This window comes from Perissodus microlepis, chromosome 9 (assembly GCF_051167445.1).
Source record: "Perissodus microlepis isolate ML-2025 ecotype Zambia chromosome 9, ASM5116744v1, whole genome shotgun sequence".
Taxonomy (NCBI): Eukaryota; Metazoa; Chordata; class Actinopteri; order Cichliformes; family Cichlidae; genus Perissodus; species Perissodus microlepis.
In genome coordinates, this window is record NC_140469.1 from 1,828,901 (window position 1) to 1,849,396 (window position 20,496).

General features: G+C 45.1%; 1 protein-coding gene across 9 annotated transcripts in view; it reads right to left on the reverse strand.

The window, feature by feature from the left end:
* LOC146379864 (uncharacterized) overlaps positions 1 to 20,496 on the reverse strand; it is a 117,391-nt gene that overhangs the window by 83,849 nt on the left and 13,046 nt on the right. For all 9 annotated transcript variants that reach the window (XM_084938723.1, XM_084938724.1, XM_084938730.1 and 6 more), the window contains exon 2: positions 4,012 to 4,200. In XM_084938723.1, coding sequence (XP_084794849.1) covers positions 4,012 to 4,198 — 187 coding nt within the window. In that variant the 5' untranslated portion in view covers positions 4,199 to 4,200. The remainder of the gene's footprint in view (positions 1 to 4,011; positions 4,201 to 20,496) is intronic.

Here is a 20,496-nt window from a genome sequence, read left to right on the forward strand (position 1 = left end):
CTGGGTCTTTTCTCGTGTGTTATGAATAAATCTTCTTTTTTTCGGTACCGGTACTAGTTTTATTTTGTTGTATTTATCCGCGACACCTTAAAGGCCGGTCCGTGAAAATATTGTCGGGCATAAACCGGTCCGTGGCGCAAAAAAGGTTGGAGACGGCTGCTCTTAATTGTTGTGACACGTGTTCGAAATGCAGAGAGGTGCGCTCGATTTGCCACACGGAGCAGCGCGAGAGTAAAGCACGAGGGAGGGGCTAATAATCGGCTCGGTCATTTTTAATGATCGTTGATCGTAATCGAGATTAAAATTAGATTAATTGAGCAGCCCTAAACTTAGCCCTCAGGAAGCAACAAGGAAGGAAACTTGTGTTTGGTCCATTATTGGTGTGTTCCAACGATTCCTCTCAGCTATAAATGACATACTGTCGATTTCTCTTTAAATGGTGACACATTTGTAAGGAAAGTGAATTTGTGGGTTGTACCCAATACAAAACTTTCCACACCTTCTCTGCTACGTCAAACGTCTTAGTTTGCTGTTGACTGCTGTCGTTTATTGAATTGGACAATCGAAATCTGACAAAACAAGACAAACTGAGAATTTCTAAGAGGAGCCGGAGCAGGAAGAAGCATACGCAGCCACAACAGCCTGGCACCGCCTCCTCCTGCAGGTCACACACTGCTGTGTGGTTGCGTCGGTCAATCTGGCTCAAGCTAATTCCACAAGTGTTCAGCTGGGTTGAGTTTCAGATCTGCAGGCAAGACGCTCCACCCTCTGCACTCGTAAACTGGAGGTAGTGTCTGTTAAACTGTAGGGGCGAGTGCTGTCATCTGGTTCAGTCCCAGACTCTGGAGATATGGGACTGCTGCTGCTTGGATAATCTTCATATCTCTGCACTGAGATTGCCTCCAACATTGCTTTAGTGGGAGATGCTGGCCCACACCATCGCACTGCCTCCATCAAAAGCTGTTGCAATGAGCATCACGTTCCTCCACACGTTCAGGTTCCAGTGGTGATGGTGAAGGGCAGGCGTCCCAGCAGACGTGTGAGACTGGAGACTGACCGTGTGGTCAGTAGGTAGGTAGCTGCTGACCATATCGTCCTGCTAATCTGTAGCAGACTCTATGGTGCATACGTACTGACAGGGGTGTCTTCTTGGGGCACCAGCTTCGCAGCCTGTCTCTGACTTCCCTCTAACATGATGATGCTGCAGCCATCAATAGCAGAATAAGCTGTTGCATTGGCAGAGAAGATCTGGCAAGTTTTTCATGGATGCAACCCACACACTCAACTCTGCTGCTCAACCCACAGAAGCATTTTCCTTACAAACGTGGCGCCATTTATAAACAGTAAAGACTTATTGACAAGAAGCAGTGTTACAGCAAAGAAATAACTGCCGATCCAAAACGAGACTAGGCTTAGTCACATACTAAAATGAATGCTAAATAACAGGAGTCGTTTATTTTCCACAAGACTGGCAGGTATGGGAAACAAATGGAAATCCTTTTAAATCCCACAGTGGCATCACGGTGCTTTCTCCCCTTTGTGAACAAGCTACAATGAAAACAAAGCTCTGAACCTTTCTGCAAATCACCCCACAGAGGTGCGTGTGACAGTGCAAATGTCAGATGCAGTCAGATTGTGCCCAGGTACAAATAGCTCAGGTATTCTGGTGAATTCACACCATGCGAAGTCACGCCATGTGCTGCCCCCACCGAGCGCTGTGCAGACAGCTTGCCCACAAAACCAAAGGGATGATTTCCAGAGGTGAGGACATGCCTGGTGGAGACGACTTCCTGCTGCTTGTTACATGTGAAAAAAGGACAACATCCCGTCCTGGGGAGTTTACCTTTTCCAAACGGCCCAAGCAGCTTTGATCTGTTCCTAAACCCCTGGAAGCCTGCTGGAGGGCCTGGGAGCAGCTGGAAGTCTTTATCTACAAAGATAAACTTTAAATCTGCTTCTTCAGCTTTACAGACATTTTTTATTTTTTATCATTTTATTTTGGCTTTTTAAGTTTTATGTTTTTGAAGTTACTCATAACTGTGTATTATTTGTTTTATTGTTGCCCTTCTATTCACACTAAGCTCCTATTTATCTAAACTTTAATAACAACAACTTGTGAATAAATGCCCCATATCTCTGTTCTTCTTCGCCACTTTGTAATGGTCTGATTGGTCAGCTGTGCACATGGGAGGTTTTTCACGCCCAGAAATGTTCAGTTTTTCATAAAGACGCAAGTCTTACTCGACTAATCCTGCTAAACGATGCAGCGCTTCACAGCAGGATGCAAACCAGTGCATGCCATACGTACATAAACACGCGCTGATGCATTCAACCACCGAGCACGGAAAGGACAGGCGTGCACAAAAACATACAGATAAAAGTCAAATACGACGGATGAAATGCACGAGTGCAGCACTGCACATTACTGGAGCACCGGGGCTCTGAAACAATAACTCACAGAGGGGGGAAAACAACAACAAATGTACGCCACCTCCATCTCCCTGTCATGCTGACAGAGGACAATGACTCGCGGACTGCCTCGCCCTGCTGTTTGGCACTCGGCGTGTCAGCATGTGTGCGTTTGTCCAAATGCACACAGCGTGCCACAGTTGATCACTGGCAACACCACCCACGGCCCGTCCTGCAGCCGGCTGTCACTGACGAGTGCCCACACACAGTCTGACTGTCTGACCAAAGTGTCTGGCTAACCAAAACAGGCCCGAGAGCCGAGTCATTCTCGGGTAACCGTCACTTCTTTTTTATTCGATCCATCTACTGTTTGTCTGCACTGGAGCTGACCTCTTTATTTATTAGATCGTGTACTTTTGCATCCTTCTCAGCCACAGTTCAAACTGCAGACAGCAGCTTAATGTCGTATCAGCTGATATTCGCTTACTGCTTTCTTAAAGCTCTGACAGGAAACAACACTGGCAGCTCCTGACAGCTTACTTATTCTAATAAAGCTGTGGCGTTTGTCTCGGAGCTGCTGCCATTTGTCCTCGAACTTTGGAATTCCTTCTGATTCCTGCAAACTCAAACTCAGCCAAAGGGTAACGTGAAACTCCTCACGACAACAAATGCACCGCACCCAGGAACTTCAACACGTCGCCCGTGGCTAATGACCCAAAGGCATCTGATCACATGTGCCACACTTATTTTAGAAGCTTTCTGGAGCCAAGCAAGTTGCTCAAGGACACTTCTTCTTCTTCTTCTTCTTCTTCTGCATACTTCTAACCAGCTGTCTCACTTCCTCCCTGACACAGTCAGAGCATTTACTGACAGCTCACAATAAAAATACAGTTTCCTGTGTCATCCCCACATTTCACCAGCCAAATGTTCAAAGCACTGACTGCTGCTCTGCTTATCTTCCGGCTACTGTCTGCCCTGTGGGTGAATGACACCCGAGCAGATCCAAAATGGCAGCCAGCGTGCAGCAGCGCCTGCATCCATCAGTCATACAGGAGCAGCTGGAGTTCAGGTCAAAGGCACACTCTCTCTGCTTTGATATTACACAGTGTTATAGTCTATGGGAAGAGGAGTATAACTGTAGCTGTATTACTGTGTTATTATTGTACTTTGTTTACAGCTGCTAAATCTTTTCAGAATATTTATGAAGAACATCGGCTGATCTATCATTTCTTTCATCTATTCTTGGTCAACCTCTAATTATTTTATCAACAATGCATCAAATATGAGCTGAGGTAACCAAACTACAGAGCATTATTGAGCAGTTTGCCTCAGCTCTGCAGAGCATGCATGGTGCATGTTGTTGCACGTGAGCATCTTTTACAACATCCGTCTTGCTAGCTAGCCACAGCGTCCCCCGGACAAACCCACAGTGCACACTGTGACAGCAGGAATCCTTCATAACCAGCTGCTAATCAGAAGCTACGTGAACGATATTTTTCTTAGGAGGTAAAAAGAAGAATGAATGCTGCGGATCCAGATAAACATGCTGTTCCCCTGCATGTGTTTGCCCATATGATACTGACGACATCACGTTCATCTCACCTGCCCTGGTGTCATCGTTGTCCAGCAGCGGGATGTAGTCCGTCTTTCCCACCGTCTCTCCGACCTTATCGTCAAAGTGCTCCGCCTCCAGCTCAGCCACAAAGTCCCTGTGCACCATGTTCTCCGGGCCGGGCTGGGGAACGCTGTCCGTCAGCGCATCGCTCAGACTCAAGTCTAACTCCGCCATGGCTGCAGACAGAAAGACGCACGAATAAACAAGAGTCCCTGTGTTTTTTTCCTGGTACAGATTCACTTGAAACATAATTTCACCTAAAGTGAGCACCGTCATCTTTTAAAGTAATCCAAGTCAATCGGCCTTTTACTTCCAGCAGATTTGTATCTGCAGCTTGAACCATCCGACCAACTATGACAGATTTATCAGCATTATGTGATCAGTAAAAGATGCTCGGGGTGTAATTAGAAATGGGATCATTGCCCCGAGCAGCTCCCACGTCACTGCCTGCAGCTCAGGGTACGAGCTGAGCTGCTAACCTGTTTGTAAAACACAGTCCTGGCACACTCAGAAACATGATGTCATCACTCTAGCTTTGCACCTTTTAACACTCTTCTTTAAATGTGGTGATTAAGGGAAGCAATAATCCAAGAATCAGGAAACCAGGATTACTAGTCCCACCTGCAGGTTAGTTTACAAACATGGAGTCCTGAATCCTGGATTTTGTCTGCAAACCTCTGCAGGTATATGAAGACAAAACGAGCGGACAGAAAGAGGAAGAAAGTGAAAAATGGAAATGATAGGAGAAGTGGTCAAAGTTAGAAAAACTCAGTTCCAGCCCACTGGATCGTTTACTCAGGAAGTCATGCTTGCTTGGTGTGATCAGAGGAAAAACATTTGATGTGAACTGAACTTCAGATTTGTATCCCGAGGTAGGACAGGCGTAGCCAAAAGACCTGCGTTAGCTGGCATTCCCCCTGCTAAAGTCTACCACCAGCAAGGACTAAACCTGACCGCTCCTGTGCTCGAAGGGGAACGACACAGAAGAAAACTTTTCCACTGATAAAACCTCCATCTGCCACAAGGGGGCGGAGTTTCAAACGAGATCAGGGTGTTTGAATGAAACAGATGAGCTGGAACCAGACAGAAGCACAGTCTGTGCCTACACATGAACACGCGTGCATGCAGTCGTCAACCAATCTGTGAGTTCAGCTGACCAACGGCCACCTTGGGAATCTGCAGAGTCCTGCTGTGTCATCTTCCAGCTAGAATGCCAGATTATGTTGGCCACAGAAGCAGCCAGCCTTTCTCTGCTGCTCAGACACGCTCTGCATTAATCTGTCTCAATTCTGCTTCTGCTCCACACTTTCATCATCAGGTCCACTGTGTCCAAAACACTGGGTCCACGGTCAGGGTCGAGGACGTTACAACATCCAGCCTGCATTGACTTAATATATGTTCTACGTTGGGTGTGCTAACTAAACTCATATCCACACATGAATAAAGCCACGCTGCTAAATATCATTAGTCCATGCATGCAACACATCTGCAGTACAAACACAGCAAGCCAGCACCAACTCAGCTCTCTATCCCCATCTACTGGATGATTTTCTTATCGACTGCACAAAGAGCAGGTACAGGTATCCTCCCCAGAAACGCTCCCAGTCACATAACTGGGTAGAAGAACTGTTTATTTGTAGTTTGGCAGCCTTTAAGGACAATTAGGAACAATTCTCTTGCACTCTTTAGACTCATTTGGGGTTCAGAGGTCTTATATTTTCACATACTGGTGGGTTCATCTCAAGGTTACTAAGAGATTCAACAGAATCACCTCGAGCTGAAGCACAGCCTGACATGTTACGTCTGATATTTTTATATTTACAGAATCAACATGTGGTGCCTGTTAAAAAAAGACGTCCTCGCACAATCAGTGAGAAACACAGAAAACTTGATCGCGGCTTAAACTGCGACTGTCATGAATGACAAGCAGCTTTCACATTTGGGAATGTAAACAAACTCTCACAGGCGTATTCATCTGTACCAGCAGCAGTACGAGTCCCCGGCACAGACCAGGGTGTGTCGCACAAACGCTGCTGCCGCCACCTCAAAGCCATGCTGGTCAGAAACGTTGCCCCAGTTTCCATATTTAACCCCACATCATCTGTGTGTTTAGTATACAGTGTGTCATTTGCACCAGCTGCACGGTTAGCCGAGCGATCTGTGCCACCCAGCCTACAATGTCATTGGATTCACTGCAGGATGAGATACCGTACGTCTTTGTTTGCTGCCTGCCTGGCCTTCAACTGCTTCCATTTCCATGGGCCGTTTCCCACATAACCACAGGAGGAGAGGCTTTTCATTAGCCCAGCTCCTGCAGTGGGACAGAATACCACCCTGGGATTAAAAACTCATAAGATTCTGGGGCTTTTTGACCTGAGCAAATGTACCCGAGCTGGAGCCGAGCTGCTGTTTTCACCTCCTGCTGCTGACAACTCTGGTGTGGCCACTCGGAAATAATCTGGATTCAACAAAGGAAGGAAATCCATGGAAAGGGCAGTTTCTATTGTGTTGTCTGCCAACATATGCTTGAGTGTGTGTGTGTGTGTGTGGGTGTGTGTCTTGCTAAGTCTCTTTTATATACAGTCTGTGCTGTAAGCCTGTGTGTGTCAGCTGAGGTGAAGGTTAAGCCTCCTCGCAGTCTGCTTCCACACTCCTCTACTGAATATAAACAATAATACAGCCTGACAGGAACACAAAGGCCAATCTAGCAGCAACATGAGCAGCTCCAAGGAAGCAGGAGCGAGGCCTGTTTGTGTGGCAACGACTTTCATTTCCTTATCACATTATTCTTTCTTCAAAGTAGACACAACAAAATCATTACAGCTGAGTCAGGTGAGTCGGGTGAGTGGGGTGAATCGGGTGAGTCGGGTGAATCGGGTGAGTCGGGTGAATCGGGTGAGTGGGGTGAGTCGGGTGAATCGGGTGAGTGGGGTGAATCGGGTGAGTGGGGTGAATCGGGTGAGTGGGGTGAAGCGGGTGAGTGGGGTGAATCGGGTGAGTCGGGTGAGTGGGGTGAATCGGGTGAGTCGGGTGAGTGGGGTGAATCGGGTGAGTGGGGTGAATCGGGTGAGTCGGGTGAGTGGGGTGAAGCGGGTGAGTCGGGTGAGTGGGGTGAGTCGGGTGAAGCGGGTGAGTCGGGTGAGTATTTTTATTTTTTAAGGATAATTAATCAGTTTGACTGCTGTTTATCCTCCTGAGGAAATGAGTTCGAGACCTCCACACCAAGCATCATTCATCCAATCTATAACATCACGTGTATCCTGCTGTAATATCAAGAGGACATCCTGGGCTTTCTATTAATGCCCCATCTGTGGGGGTTATCTGAAGGTGAGGAGGAGGAAGGCCAGATATAAGAGCAGGGAGGTGAAAGGTCAAAGGACACACCAGCTTTTCAGGTGCTGTTTATTGTAGGTCTGCAAGGTTTTTAGGCTTTATGATTTCTAGACGAGGAAATAAGAGACTTTTCAGTTGACCTCAAACACACACGTTTAACCTTTATGGTCTTTTTCATACAGTCTGTGCAAACAGCATGTTCTCCCTCGCTCCCCCCACAGTCCAAAGACAGTCAGTGGGTTATGTTGATTGGGGATTTGAAATTGCCTCGCTGTGTCCGACAAACTGGGCGAACCCTTCCTCACGCCCCGTGACAGCTGGGATCGGCTCCAGCCGCGTGACTCTGATCAGGATAAATGGAACAGGATGGATGGAGATGCTGAAACTGGTTTGAAATTATTCTTCAGCATGAAACACGACGACACTGCCCACAACCACGGAGACAGCTCGTCTGATCACGCAGAAAATGTCACAGGAAGCAGCGAGAGGCGCTCATCTCTGAAAACATCTGTGTCCAGAATGCAAATACTAGCCGCTCCGTGTAGCCAATGACACACTGTACCGACAGCAAAGCTGATCTGCAGCAACCAGGGCCATACACACGCAGCAACCCAGGCTACAACGGGCAGGTTAACCACCCCTGATGATTTGTTGGTGACATAAGTTAACTGGTGAAGCAGTCAAGTTATTTCCACTCAAACAACACGATGATCCCAATAACTCCTAACATGACCATGTTGTGTTGTAGAGGGAGAGCTCTGCTTATGCACAGGTGAGTGAAAGAACCACAAGCTCGGCCTCGGCAAGAGTCGAGCATTATAGCAACTGTCAGAGTGACTGATGACATAACACGTAAACTCTAATCCCACAAAATCCCCAGCAATTTTTTCTCCTTCTACTTAAATATATGACAACACAACATAATGTCATGTTGGATTAATCCTCAGGCAGGCTGGGGTCAGGAGCCTCAGCAGGGCCAATACTCGCTCACCCAGAGTCACCTAAAGACGGTCTATCTGAGAGGAAATCTTCTTACTGGGAAAAGAACTGCATGGTCTGATTTCAGCTTCCTTGGTTAATCATTGAGCAACAATCTGGATTTGAGTTTACAGCAAGACGTTTGTCCTCTGTGAATCATTACCCCGACCGTAAAATCCTCAATCGCATAATCTACAAGGAAACATGTCGCAGCTCGATTCAGAAATTCTGGTAAAAACCAAACACACGGTTTGATTGCTGCTTCTACTTCCCACCTGCAGCACACTGTGCCACAGAGCAAGGCAGCTCAGCTCAGAGCAGCTATAATTACTCAGCTATGTGAAAAGACCAATGCCCGTCCACTAGTGTAATAGGACAAAAAAAAGATGAGAAAACTGAGAGCTTAAGCTTGTGACACACAAAGCATGAGATCAGTTCCCTGTTAAGCTCATCTTCAGTCCCAGAATAAGATACAGTACATGTGCGGCTGTGAGCTTCTTTCAGCGTTTAGGAGATTTTAATACGAGCAGGCAGCAAAGCTGAAACTCTGCAGTTATGGTGTCAACAGCCGCCCGCCTGCAGCTACACTTACTCCACTGCTTTAAAGGTTTGGGAGGAGCATGTGGAGCTATTCAGCGCCCAAGGTCAACGTGGCTGTAAAACAACTGCGGGGTAGCTTAATTCCCCTACAATACAGACCTATGATTAAGCGAGGTCACATGGTCACAGTGTAAGGGGAAACGCTGACCTCACTGGAGTCTGCTGAGGTGTATGAATCACTGGACAGTGTTTACTCTGAACAGAGCGTAGGAGATGCTGCTGCTGCTAAATACTGATAACTGTTAACTGCTGATCCAGCCATGCAAATCTTCTGATTACTGCCTGTAAACACGAGTGGATTTGCTGTTTCCTTCACTGCACAGAGCTGTAATGGTACCTACACTGGTCACAGACTGCTCTGTGCACAGCGTTCAGTCCTGGACCTGAACTGAAGAATGAAGAATGTTGACACACCTGCTCCCGTGGAATGAAACGATAAACAGACTTATTGTTATCTCAGGTAGCTGAATGCCACTCAGCCACATGAGAAGTTAGAAAAGCGGAGACAGTTTCAAATGTTTATGAATTTTTAAACATGTTTTTAAGCTGGGACCAATCGCAGACGAGCCGTGAATAAAAAGAATTGGGCACATCTTTTATTTTCCTTTTACAGAATTCTGGAAAAGAAAAACGATGTGCCTACTTTTTTCTTTTCCTGGTGGCCCTGATCTTCTTCCATAGCGCAGAGATGAGCTCCAGTATAGAAAGTCTCATTTGAACCATGCATGTACTTTGGAATAAAGCACTGATACCCAAAGAGTAACGAGGGGGCTGGTTTTCAAAGCAGCACTGCCCTTTCCTAGCCCAGACCCGTCATTACCTCTGCCAGCTTCAAACTGCCCCTGCAGATGTTCCTGTAAGCTGCAAAGGTCTTTGCATAGATGGGACAGTGAGTGTGAGTGTGACATGCAGGAAAGGAGAAAAAGACGTGCACAGTGGGCTGGGCGTGCAGTCACCTCTGATGACACTTCCTCTAAACGCTCAGCTTACTGTGTGTGTGTGTGTGTGTGTGTGTGTGTACCGCGCCGTGTGAAACACACAGTGGGAGTGACCTCGCTTGCTGCTTCAGTGAGTTTGTGGCTCCCGTTGTTTTCATTAGCTTCTCCTCTTACTGTCACTTCAGACACAAGTCAGCACATTAACACTGAACAGGAAGTCTGCAGTTTCTGAAAGAACCGGCACAACGAGCCATGATTAATCCTCACAATATTTACCAACGGCTGCATAATCTGGATTAATGTGCAGCGACGGATTAGAGAACACCTGATGATTCTATAGAACTCCATGACTGATGAGAGCAGTCGGAATTTAATCTGGATTTTATGTTGCTGGTGAGCTGCATGTATGTTAGTGTGACCACAGTATGTGTGTGTGTCGCGTGTGTGTGTGTGTGTGTGTGTGTGTGTGTGTGCGTGTGTGTGTGTGTGTGTGTGTGCGCCAGCTTCCCCTTTTTCTTTTTTCTGCATTACAGTTTTGTTTCATCTGTTATACAGAAACAGCTGACGAGGGACTTTCAGCCACAGCTCACTTTCTCTCTCTCCCTACAAGACACACCCACACCCCCCCCCCCCCACACACCCCCACACACAGGATTAGCTCATAAACAAACTGATGGATTCAATTACGTACTGTTGTTTTTCTAAATGAGATGAAACCTTCATCACCTTCGATTGTTGTGTTCATTTATTGACCAGCACGTGTTCCATGTCGTCTGCAGGACTTTTTATTCTCAGACATAAAACAGCAGCTTTGCTTTAGTCCCTCAGCTAAGTGCAGGGGAATTTGGTGAAGCTGGTTTTTCCTTCCATTAAAACTAAAACTATACTTTTCCTTTGCAGTGCAGACACGAGGTTTTTAAACTCCCTCACATACAGACCTAAATGTTTGGCAACCCACTGGGGTTGTACAAGTGAAACTCCAGTGCAGTTCAACGAGACGTAGTCTTTACTCTGCCTGCTCCCAGAGCATCTTATCTTACAGTCACACTAAGGAAAACAGTGGTTGAAAACCACACTGTGACTGTGCAGCTCAGTCCCTGTGACTGCTCGCACACCTGGTCAGCTGGCGTCTCCAAAGCAACTTTACTGTCTGGAGACAGCAATAAAACCACAAGAAGGCAGTTTGCGTGCAATCTGTGCTAACACAGAGATCACCTGAGGTAAGTCAGTGAAAACTGCTAATCTGTCCACGTTGAGCACATACCAATTGTTGCCAATTGTTTCAAATCTCATAGGTTGGAAACAATTGGCAACATAGATGCTGCAGGGCAGCAATTTCACTGCAATCGTGCATTTATTTAACAACACAAGCAGCTGATAATCAGTCAGGCTCCCTGCTGCAAACAGACATAGCTGCACGAGCTGCAGACTCTCAGATCAATCATAACATGTTAGCAATCTGACTGTTTACAAATGAAGCAGCAATCATTAGCAAACCCGTATGTCTGACAGTGACCACAGTCGCTTGGAGACAGGCTACCTGCTGCCAGGTGACTTGCGCAATTGCCTTGCAGTCAAATGTGCCGGTGTTACAGTCAGTCTATGCAATCAGCTGATTGCTGCAACTACCTACAGCCAAATGTGAAAAACATAAATGCAATCACGGGGCATCTGCCTGGTTTCCTGCTGCATGTTACATGTGAGGAGCGACTCCTGAGGACGATGTGCAGACCTGATTCTGCCGTCACCGGGTGAAGCCTGCAGCGCTGTGGACACAAAGTCTTTATTTCTGAAATAAAAAATGATGAAAGAAGGCGCAGACAGCATGACCCTCCCTCTGTACGTTTACATGAAAGCAGAGAGGGGAGGAGGGAGGTGAGTGAGTGATCTGAAAGCTGTTCACACCCTTTAAATCACAACTTCAAGTATGCCCACAGGGGATCCTCCACCCTGTCACGCTCAAGTGTCATGTCATAAAAACTCCTCGGCAGACATTCCTGTCTGAACTGCATACGTTTATTCTATTATGTAGATGACACACACACACACACACACACACACACACACACACACACACACACACACTTAATACCAAACCAGTTAAATTCCCTACTGGACATGACAGAAGATGCTGTCCCCCGTGTGTCCAGCTGCCACCACACTAATCTGAGGGAGATGCTATCACTGGCATTCCTGGCGGGCCATTCAGTCTACTTCAGCAAAGTCACACAATTGCAACACTTTGTCAGTGCACCAGGAACACACACACACACAAGCATGCACACGCGAAAAAAGTAATAGTGCAGCTATTCACAGAGAGAACCAACTGGTGAGAAAAGCAGCGTCTGGCTGGTACTCTTGAAATTGTCTCAGCGCTCTGTGCTAATGTAACGAGGTCACAGCTGTTTACAACCCTGTAAAACCTGCAAGGAGAAAACATGTTCGTCGATTCTATTAAGATTACTTAGACTTGAAAAGTGTGTGTCGACTATTCTGTGTGTCCTGGGATGTGAGTGGGGTGAATACACGCTGCATATTTGGAGTGACCATTTCAAAATGCTGCTGACTTCTTGTGTGTGGTATGAAACTCTACACTAGCTGAACTATTTACAAGCAGCAAACACTTCAGTGATTGAGCACAAACAACAGTCCTCCTTCATTACGGATCGTTTCCTCGGATGAAGGAGAAAATCAGAGCAGTGAGCGGATCCTCAGACACTCCCACAGCCACCAGCTCGCACTCTACTGTATCACTACTGTACCACACCAGGGCTCTAGCGTGCGACCAATTTGGTCGCAAATGCGACCAAATTGGTTTTATATATAAAAAAAAAAATTTGGTTGCACTGGTGCGACCAACTGTTCGGGTAACAAAAAAAAAAAAAATCTGCAACCTTCCCTGTGGTCAACAACAGACACACGTTATGCCCCTATCGTGGACTAAACCAATCAGAGATAGTAAGGGGCGGGACCTCTCTGATTGGCCGTGGTCCAGTTGAAAGTGCAGGTGGAAGTGGGAGGTGAGTAGCTTGAATAAAGCGATATCAATTCATTAAATCCTGACTCGACTTTTAAATATAACTGTGTTTTGCCAGAAACGCCAGATTCTCAGATTAAAGCTCACAAAACCATTTCAACAACAACCAAACAGCAGATGAGAGCAGGTACACGGATTCCACACTAAGACGTAAACACGGAGCAGACCCGACGCATCAGAATCAGCTTTGTCTTTCTCGGCTTTCTCACCCGACGGCCCGTAGACGGACACGCTGTCGGAGCTCAGCGATTCTGATGCGTCCGGTCCGCGCTGTGATTACGTCTTTTTGCGCTGATTCTGAGCTGCAGGTTTTGTCTCTCTCCAACCAAAATTCACCGAGCCAGCAGCAAAAGAAGCAGCAAACTGCGCTTCACATTTGATCAATGTCGTCATGAATTTTGCTGTTTTGCTTCCACGACTATTAAAATCACACTCCATGCACAGCTAGCTCTCTCTGTCTCTCTCTGTACTTCAAGAACAGTTTCCCGTCTCTGTTTTCTGTATTATTCGTTCACTTATTACCCACCAGTCTACCGTTGTTTACAGCGCTGTCGGCTGCTGTCTTTTTCTTTTCTTTTTTTCACTTAAATGACCTCGGACAAGAAAGCCTATTTTTCTGTTGTTCAATACTGAAGAAATTTAAACTTTATATGCAGAACATTGTAGAATATTTTTAAGGTTATCTGCTATAAAAAGCCAGACCAGGAAAATCTCCTTCATGTTTTTCTGTGTTTTATTCTCAGTTACTTTCACACAAAGGCATCTGCTGCGATGTTCACAATTCTGATGAAGTCAGTACTGATAAATGATCAGAATTATAATATTTCTGACTGTCTGAGGCTAAGTTGAATCCAATCGGGACTTTGAAAACCGGAATCGAATGGATTATAGAAATCAGTGATGATACCCAGCCCTAGTGAGCAGCCTAGGCACGACAGAAGTGGATGTAGCTGTAATAGGAAAAGAACTATTGCTAACTTTTCTGTTAAGTTAAGGCCTGATCCTTCTGAAATTCATAGCCAGTGCTCTGACACGGTGGCATCAATCTTTGAATGCTGAAAAAGCACAGTGTATCCAGAAAAACACATTATATTATATAAATTATTATAAAATTTGTGTGCGCCTAACTTTTGTACCGGTACGCCTAACTTTCTAAAGTTAGGCGTACCGGTACGCCCATGGCAAATAGTTAGTCTAGAGCCCTGCAGACAGATGGTCTCTCACACTTCTGCACATCTGCACACACAACAACATCAAGTTAGTGGTAAGTCACCACCAGACTCTGCAACTGTAACTACTATGATTACTCCAAGTGGCTGAGAGGGAAAAACACAGAGACACAGACAGTCCCACGGGCCTCTTGATTGGTTGCTGCATTCAGGGCGTGGTCTAGCCGTGTGTGTCACACAGACACAGACGCTGTAATTAGTCTGGGGAGGTGCACAGGTGCAGCACAGTGAACCTACATTAGGAGGACCAAACAGCTGTGACCATGTGCAGTGGCTGTGAGTGCACACACAAATCGACACAGCTGCAGAAGTAAGAAATTAAAGGAACTTGGCTACTTTCTAATTTTGGCCCTTTCTGTCATCAGAGAGACCCGCCTCTGCAGCTGTAACTGTTACTTCAAACAGAGCTGGACCTATAACAAAGTAACTGTCTCAATTCAATAATACACAGTTTAATGGCAAACATATTCAATGCCCTGTATGATGTACAGATAAAGACAGTGAAAGTGTTTCCTGTACAAAAAATAAGAAACCACAGTTTGACCTGATCTAATAACTCACATGTTGCTTTTTCACTTTTTGTCTGTATCTCTTCTCTTCGTGGCTCGCCCATCTAAAAACAGGTGCAGGCCAATTGATCAGGTTATATTTTTGACTAGGATTTTGGCTTGGAATGATTACGTAACCACGGTAACTAAGATAAAACCATTTTTATACCACAGAAAAAAGTCAGAATGTCTAAACTAACCCAAAAACAGTGGAGCGTTCTGCAAAGATGAAGTCAAAAGGAGCCTTGTTTAACAAAATGTAGACGTAATAAAAGTCTTAACAATCAGTCTTTATGTGCATCTGTGGAAACAAACTGAAAGCACACCGCTGGCTGCCTGCACGCACCTTGGTCTGGTGGTGAGACCAGCTGGGGGCGGGGTCCACCCACAGTAGGGGATAACTCTACATGCTTGACAATTAACACTAATATGCAAATAAAAGCTTGGGGTCACCTCTGGTTTCAGATTTCTACACAGCATTCGTCTGACCAAACACACATTTAGACAAATATTCACACCTGAATAGAAGCAGACACAACACACGTGCTTTTGCAGGTTTGTAGCTAAGGCCAAGTGTTTGAAAAGCACACGTAAGACTCTCCGAAATAATAAAACCGGAAGTTTAATGAAGCTCAGACAGGTCAGCTGCATATATACATCAAAAGCTTAAACTCCACAGTTCTTGTCTCTCATTTAGTAGTGGGAGAAGTAATGATGTATGGTGACAAAAAAGCTTGACTGACACATTGGTCTACACTCACACGCCCTTACCTGGCAGCGCTGTGTTTTGATTATCTAGAGATGCACAAATCGCTAAATTCTGATATCAATATTTACATTTTAATGTAAAAATGTTGCTGCTACTCCATGAAAGTTGTTAGTGAACAGTGTGAGAAAACTATGGAACAGAGTGGTATCCAGTATTACGGTAAAGTTACCATTAACAGACTATTGTGGCATGGTGCAAATAAGGCTGCCACGTCAGGTTAGGTCAAGGGTAGCAGACAATTTGAATTTAAGCTGATGATGCTCTTGGTAGCACTTACCAAATTCCACTTATACTATGAAAAGCAGGGTTTGGAAAGCAGCCATGATAGTATCATCAGCCATGTAACATCTGCTAATATACTGTATAATACAGTTAGCTAAATCCACAAAGGGCATAAATCTCAGAGCCACAGCAGCAGCACAGGCCAGCTGATCACAGCCTGTCTGCAAAGAAAGTCATCTGTAGCTCACAGTAAACTTATCTTGTGCTGAGCCATTTTTCTGCACCGCACCAGATTCTTGGGGTTCATTTGTCTGCCAAATCCCACATTAACCACTCAAAACTCCCAGTAGTGCTACAGGAACGGTCACGAAGCAACAACAGTAATCGAGTAAATGGCACGCAATGGATAGATCACATCAGCTGGGTTACGCATGACAGCGTGTTGAAAACGTGCAGCATTCCTGACTGCAGCAAATCGCTATGCTTTACTGGCTCCTTGCAACTTTTTGCTTTTTCACCAAAAATGTAAATTAAATGAAATGTAAGTTGAAAAGTTGATGTTTTAGGACTGTGGAGGAGACCCAACATGTGGTGCACGTAGGGCTGCCACGATTAGTCGACTAGTCACGATTACGTCGACTATCAAAATCGTCGACGACTGATTTAATAGTCGACGCGTCGTTTGAAGCTTTGTAAGATCACAAAAGACGCAGGAATAAGTAGTAGGATTTAAGAGTGTAATAACGGACTGAAACAGAAGGTGGCAGCACTGCATGTACAAGGATGCCAGCTGCCGTTAAACCCCGAAGAAGAAGAAGCTCTGTCCCAGAATTCATAGCGCAGCCCTGCTCAGTTTCCAACAATGGCGGCAGCTAGTTAGTTTTAATATTACTCTTATTATTCTTTCTGGGTCACAAAATAAACGTTTAACATATTTTCAGACGAGAATGTAACTGTGTAAACCTCAAATATCTGCTCAGTTTATCAAGACACCACATATTTTCAAAAGCGCTCCGACGTTTTCGGAGACGTCTGTTACCCACTAGCTCGATAGCTAGCCGGGGTTACAGGCTCACCAGAGCCCGTGAGAACACCGGACTCCTGGCAAATCGTTTTCAAACCCACCGCCGTCTTTCGCTACTCAGGTTAAACATGATATATAAGTCACTTAGATAACTTAAAAATGTTATTGTTTGGCTTTTTTTAGTATTTTATTTGTTCCTGAGTAAATCGGTTTGGCTGAGATTAAAGTTATAGTTTTTACACAGCTGAATAAACGTCAAGCAGACAGCTGATTATCAGAAGTGTGAGATGCTCGAGAATATACTCCGGTGTCCCGTTATATTTTAGATATTAAACTTCACCGAAACAATCTGCAAATGTCATTAAAATTTAATAAACTATCATCTTGTCTTTATTTTTAGTTAGCACAAACCTTAAACACTTAAAGCTGTAAGCTAATGATAGTTATATAAGAGCAGATGCTGCTGGTGCAATAAGCTGTACGTTTTACGTCCAATGGATGATGATCTGATTAGTCGACTAATCGCAAAAATAATCGGTGACTAGTCGACTATCAAAATAATCGTTTGTGGCAGCCCTAGGTGCACGGAGCACGGCAGCAGAAGCACCTGGAGGTGAACTGCACTCATTTAACAACTACCTTTTTTACAGGGTTACTGCCCATCCCAGCATGCTTTGAGGCAGAGAAGCGGCACGCCCTGAACAGGCTGGCGGTATATCAGAGGTCACTGATAACTGTGGGAAATTTAGAGTCTCCATACAACCAGCTGCATTCTTTATAAGGAGGAGAAAACCAAATGCATCTGGGCAGGTCATGCACACTAATGCATAATTAAATGAAAGCCTTCTTGATTCCTTTTAATGCTTCAGTAATTGCTTAGAAATCAGATGACCTCAGTTAGATCGTTAATGGTTATTCATCTTATCATACAGAAGCAGTCCATTAATTGTTGATGAAACTGATGAATCGTTATGAGTCACTGACCAATATTATAATATGTGTGTATACAAGACATCTGAGGTGAAGTATCAGTGTCCCTCCTTTGGATGTCAGTAGGGCTGTGCGATATGACCAAAATCTCATATCCCGATATAAGAATTCTGTCGTCCCGATAACGATATAAATCACAAAAATGTAACATTTCCTATAAATCCTGTGACTCTCGGGCAGCTCGACTTGCGGGAAGTGTTTCCAGCTGCGCGTCATGTAGCTGGAGTCCAGTGTTTTAATCGATGCATGAAACGATACATTTTCAGACATAAGTTGTAACGGCGCCGTTTTCTTTGTGAGTATTTATTAGACGGCGTGCTGCAGGGAAAAGCCTGTTCGAACGTTTGAGTCTAAGGTTTATTTTTTAGCACCTGGCGGCTCTTTTTTACTTCTCATCCGTAAATAATCTGCTCTTTCACGTGATTCAGTTTATTTTGAAAAGTCTCAACAGGATCTTGAGCTTTATTGTGAAAGGCTTATGTGGAACATAAACAAGCGGACACGCGATGGTGTTACCGTCGTTGTTGCTAACGACAACACATAAAAACAGGCGCTTGTCCGTCCGTAGTGTGGTTATATTAAATATAAGAGAAAGAGAACTTTAAGAAATGAATATAGCCACTACAGTGACCATCAGAACCATGAGAAAATATTGCCGTAAACAGTTTATTTTGCGACACCACGAAACAAACGACAGCGTAAAATGAAACGATAGACGATTTTATCGTCATCCGATATATACGGTTATATCGAACAGCCCTAGATGTCAGCTATGGGCGAGACACTGAACGTTTACAGCTGCCTCTGAGTGCACATCAAACCACCCAGGCCTGTTCAATAAGACACACATCAGGAGTAGATGCTGGCCAATGAACTGTGTGGATACTGAAACACATGGTCACGAGGGACAGACTGATCTGTCATATCTGTCGGGTTTACAGTAACTGGACTGCAGAGAGGCCTCACAGTTCTTTTTATACAAAGTGGTTTTAGGCCTTTTCAAGTGATGAAGTGAGCACAAGCATGTGTACCTCTGGGACATTATGTAACTCTTATTCCCCACATGCAGTACATAACGAATGTGCAGATGACTAATGCAGAGATCCTGTGTGAGGGGTTTCCCGAGTAAATGGTAAAAGCATGAAGAGTTTCTCCCATCTGTGCGTGTATAAAGTACACAGACTCCGCCCTCCTGAGCAGTCATGATGTAAAACCATGACAGCCTTCAAAGAGAGGACGAGAGGAGACCAACGGACAGCACAAACATGGAATTATCTGTTATGTGAAAAGGCTCTTCAGCTTAGAGTGTGTATGAGTCCAAAAGGCTTCAAAAAAGATTTGATTTCTATTTGCATAGAGTTATGTTTAGCAGTAAGACTACCTCCAGTTCAGCTGAGGTCACTACAGCCAAGTCAGCGAAACACAATGTCAGTGATCAGGTTCTTTATTTCCTTTTTAAACTTCCTCAGAGTCATTTTTAATGTGTAAAACAGCAGACGCCAGCAGCAGGCTGGCGACACATTAACTAGTCTAACATCATTGTATAAATACACATAAATAAGTAGAATACTGGATGCACACGGATCGCAGTGCAACAAGTCAAATGCAAGGAGAGATGCTAGAGAACAGCAGCCACGGATAAGAAAACAAGATTTATAAAGTTAAAGATGATGAAGCCGAGCCCACAGCAGCAACCTCATCACTCATTTATTACTACACAACTGTGACTGTCATTTCGTTCCCAGTGCTGAGTGCAAGATCGTTTTACTTTCAATTCCCCAAATTCTTTCCAGGACGTCTGTTTATCCAAATGCAGTTTTTCAGTTAAACGTTTACATGTAATAAAGTTTGGATTTACTCCTCCTGAATAAATCAAATCAAATGGAGCAAAATAACACTGAAGCTGACGTCACAGCAACGCTGCAGATAACTTACAATGAAGTTTATATAGGCAGGTCTGAGTGTGTGTGTGTGTGTGTGTGTGTGTGTGTGTGTGTGTGTGTGTGTGTGTGTGTGTGGCAAAGTGTTTCTGCGCAGAGTACCAGGGGCACGAAGAAAAGTTGTCGTACCATAGGCAAGAGTGTGTGTGTGTGTGTCTGTCTTTATTTGATCTGAGCAACCAGTCTGTCTTTGATGTTTGCCTCACAGAGCTCCACTTAAGGTAATGTTAATATGTGTGCTCTGTGTGCGTGTGTGTGTGTGCTCTGTGTGCGTGTGTGTGTGTGCGTGTGCTTGTGTGTGTGTGTGCTTGTGCGTGCTCTGTTGCTCACTCATTCACATAAGAGCTCACAGTGGGCCCATTTCAGGGCTAAGTGAAAGGGCTAGTGTTTGGCATTTGACTGTGTGTGTGTGTGTGTGTGTGTGTGTGTGTGTGTGTGTGTGTGTGTGTGTGTGTGTGTGTGTGTGTGTGTGTGTGTGTGAGAGAGAGAGCTGTATTCTGCCCCTAATAGAATTACACAGGACTCTCAGGGCATGTTTTTATAATTCAGCACTTGCTGCGCCCCATTAGAGGACAGACAGACAGCGAGACAGACAGGTAGTGATGTCCCCACACAGCACTTCATGTCTCTCTCTCTGAATGAATCCCCCCCGTATGTCCCCTTGGTCTCATGCACTATTGTTGAAATGTGAAGATTACACATTGAGATGGAATGCAAAGCAGCTCGCACACACAGAGGTCAATCTGTAATCCTAAAACAAACACACAGGTAGTGCACACAGACTATAACGGGGCTAGGACATGCCACGCCACGGGGCGCATACACGGCAGCTCAGTCTGCGGGAACAACACGCTGACAAGAAGA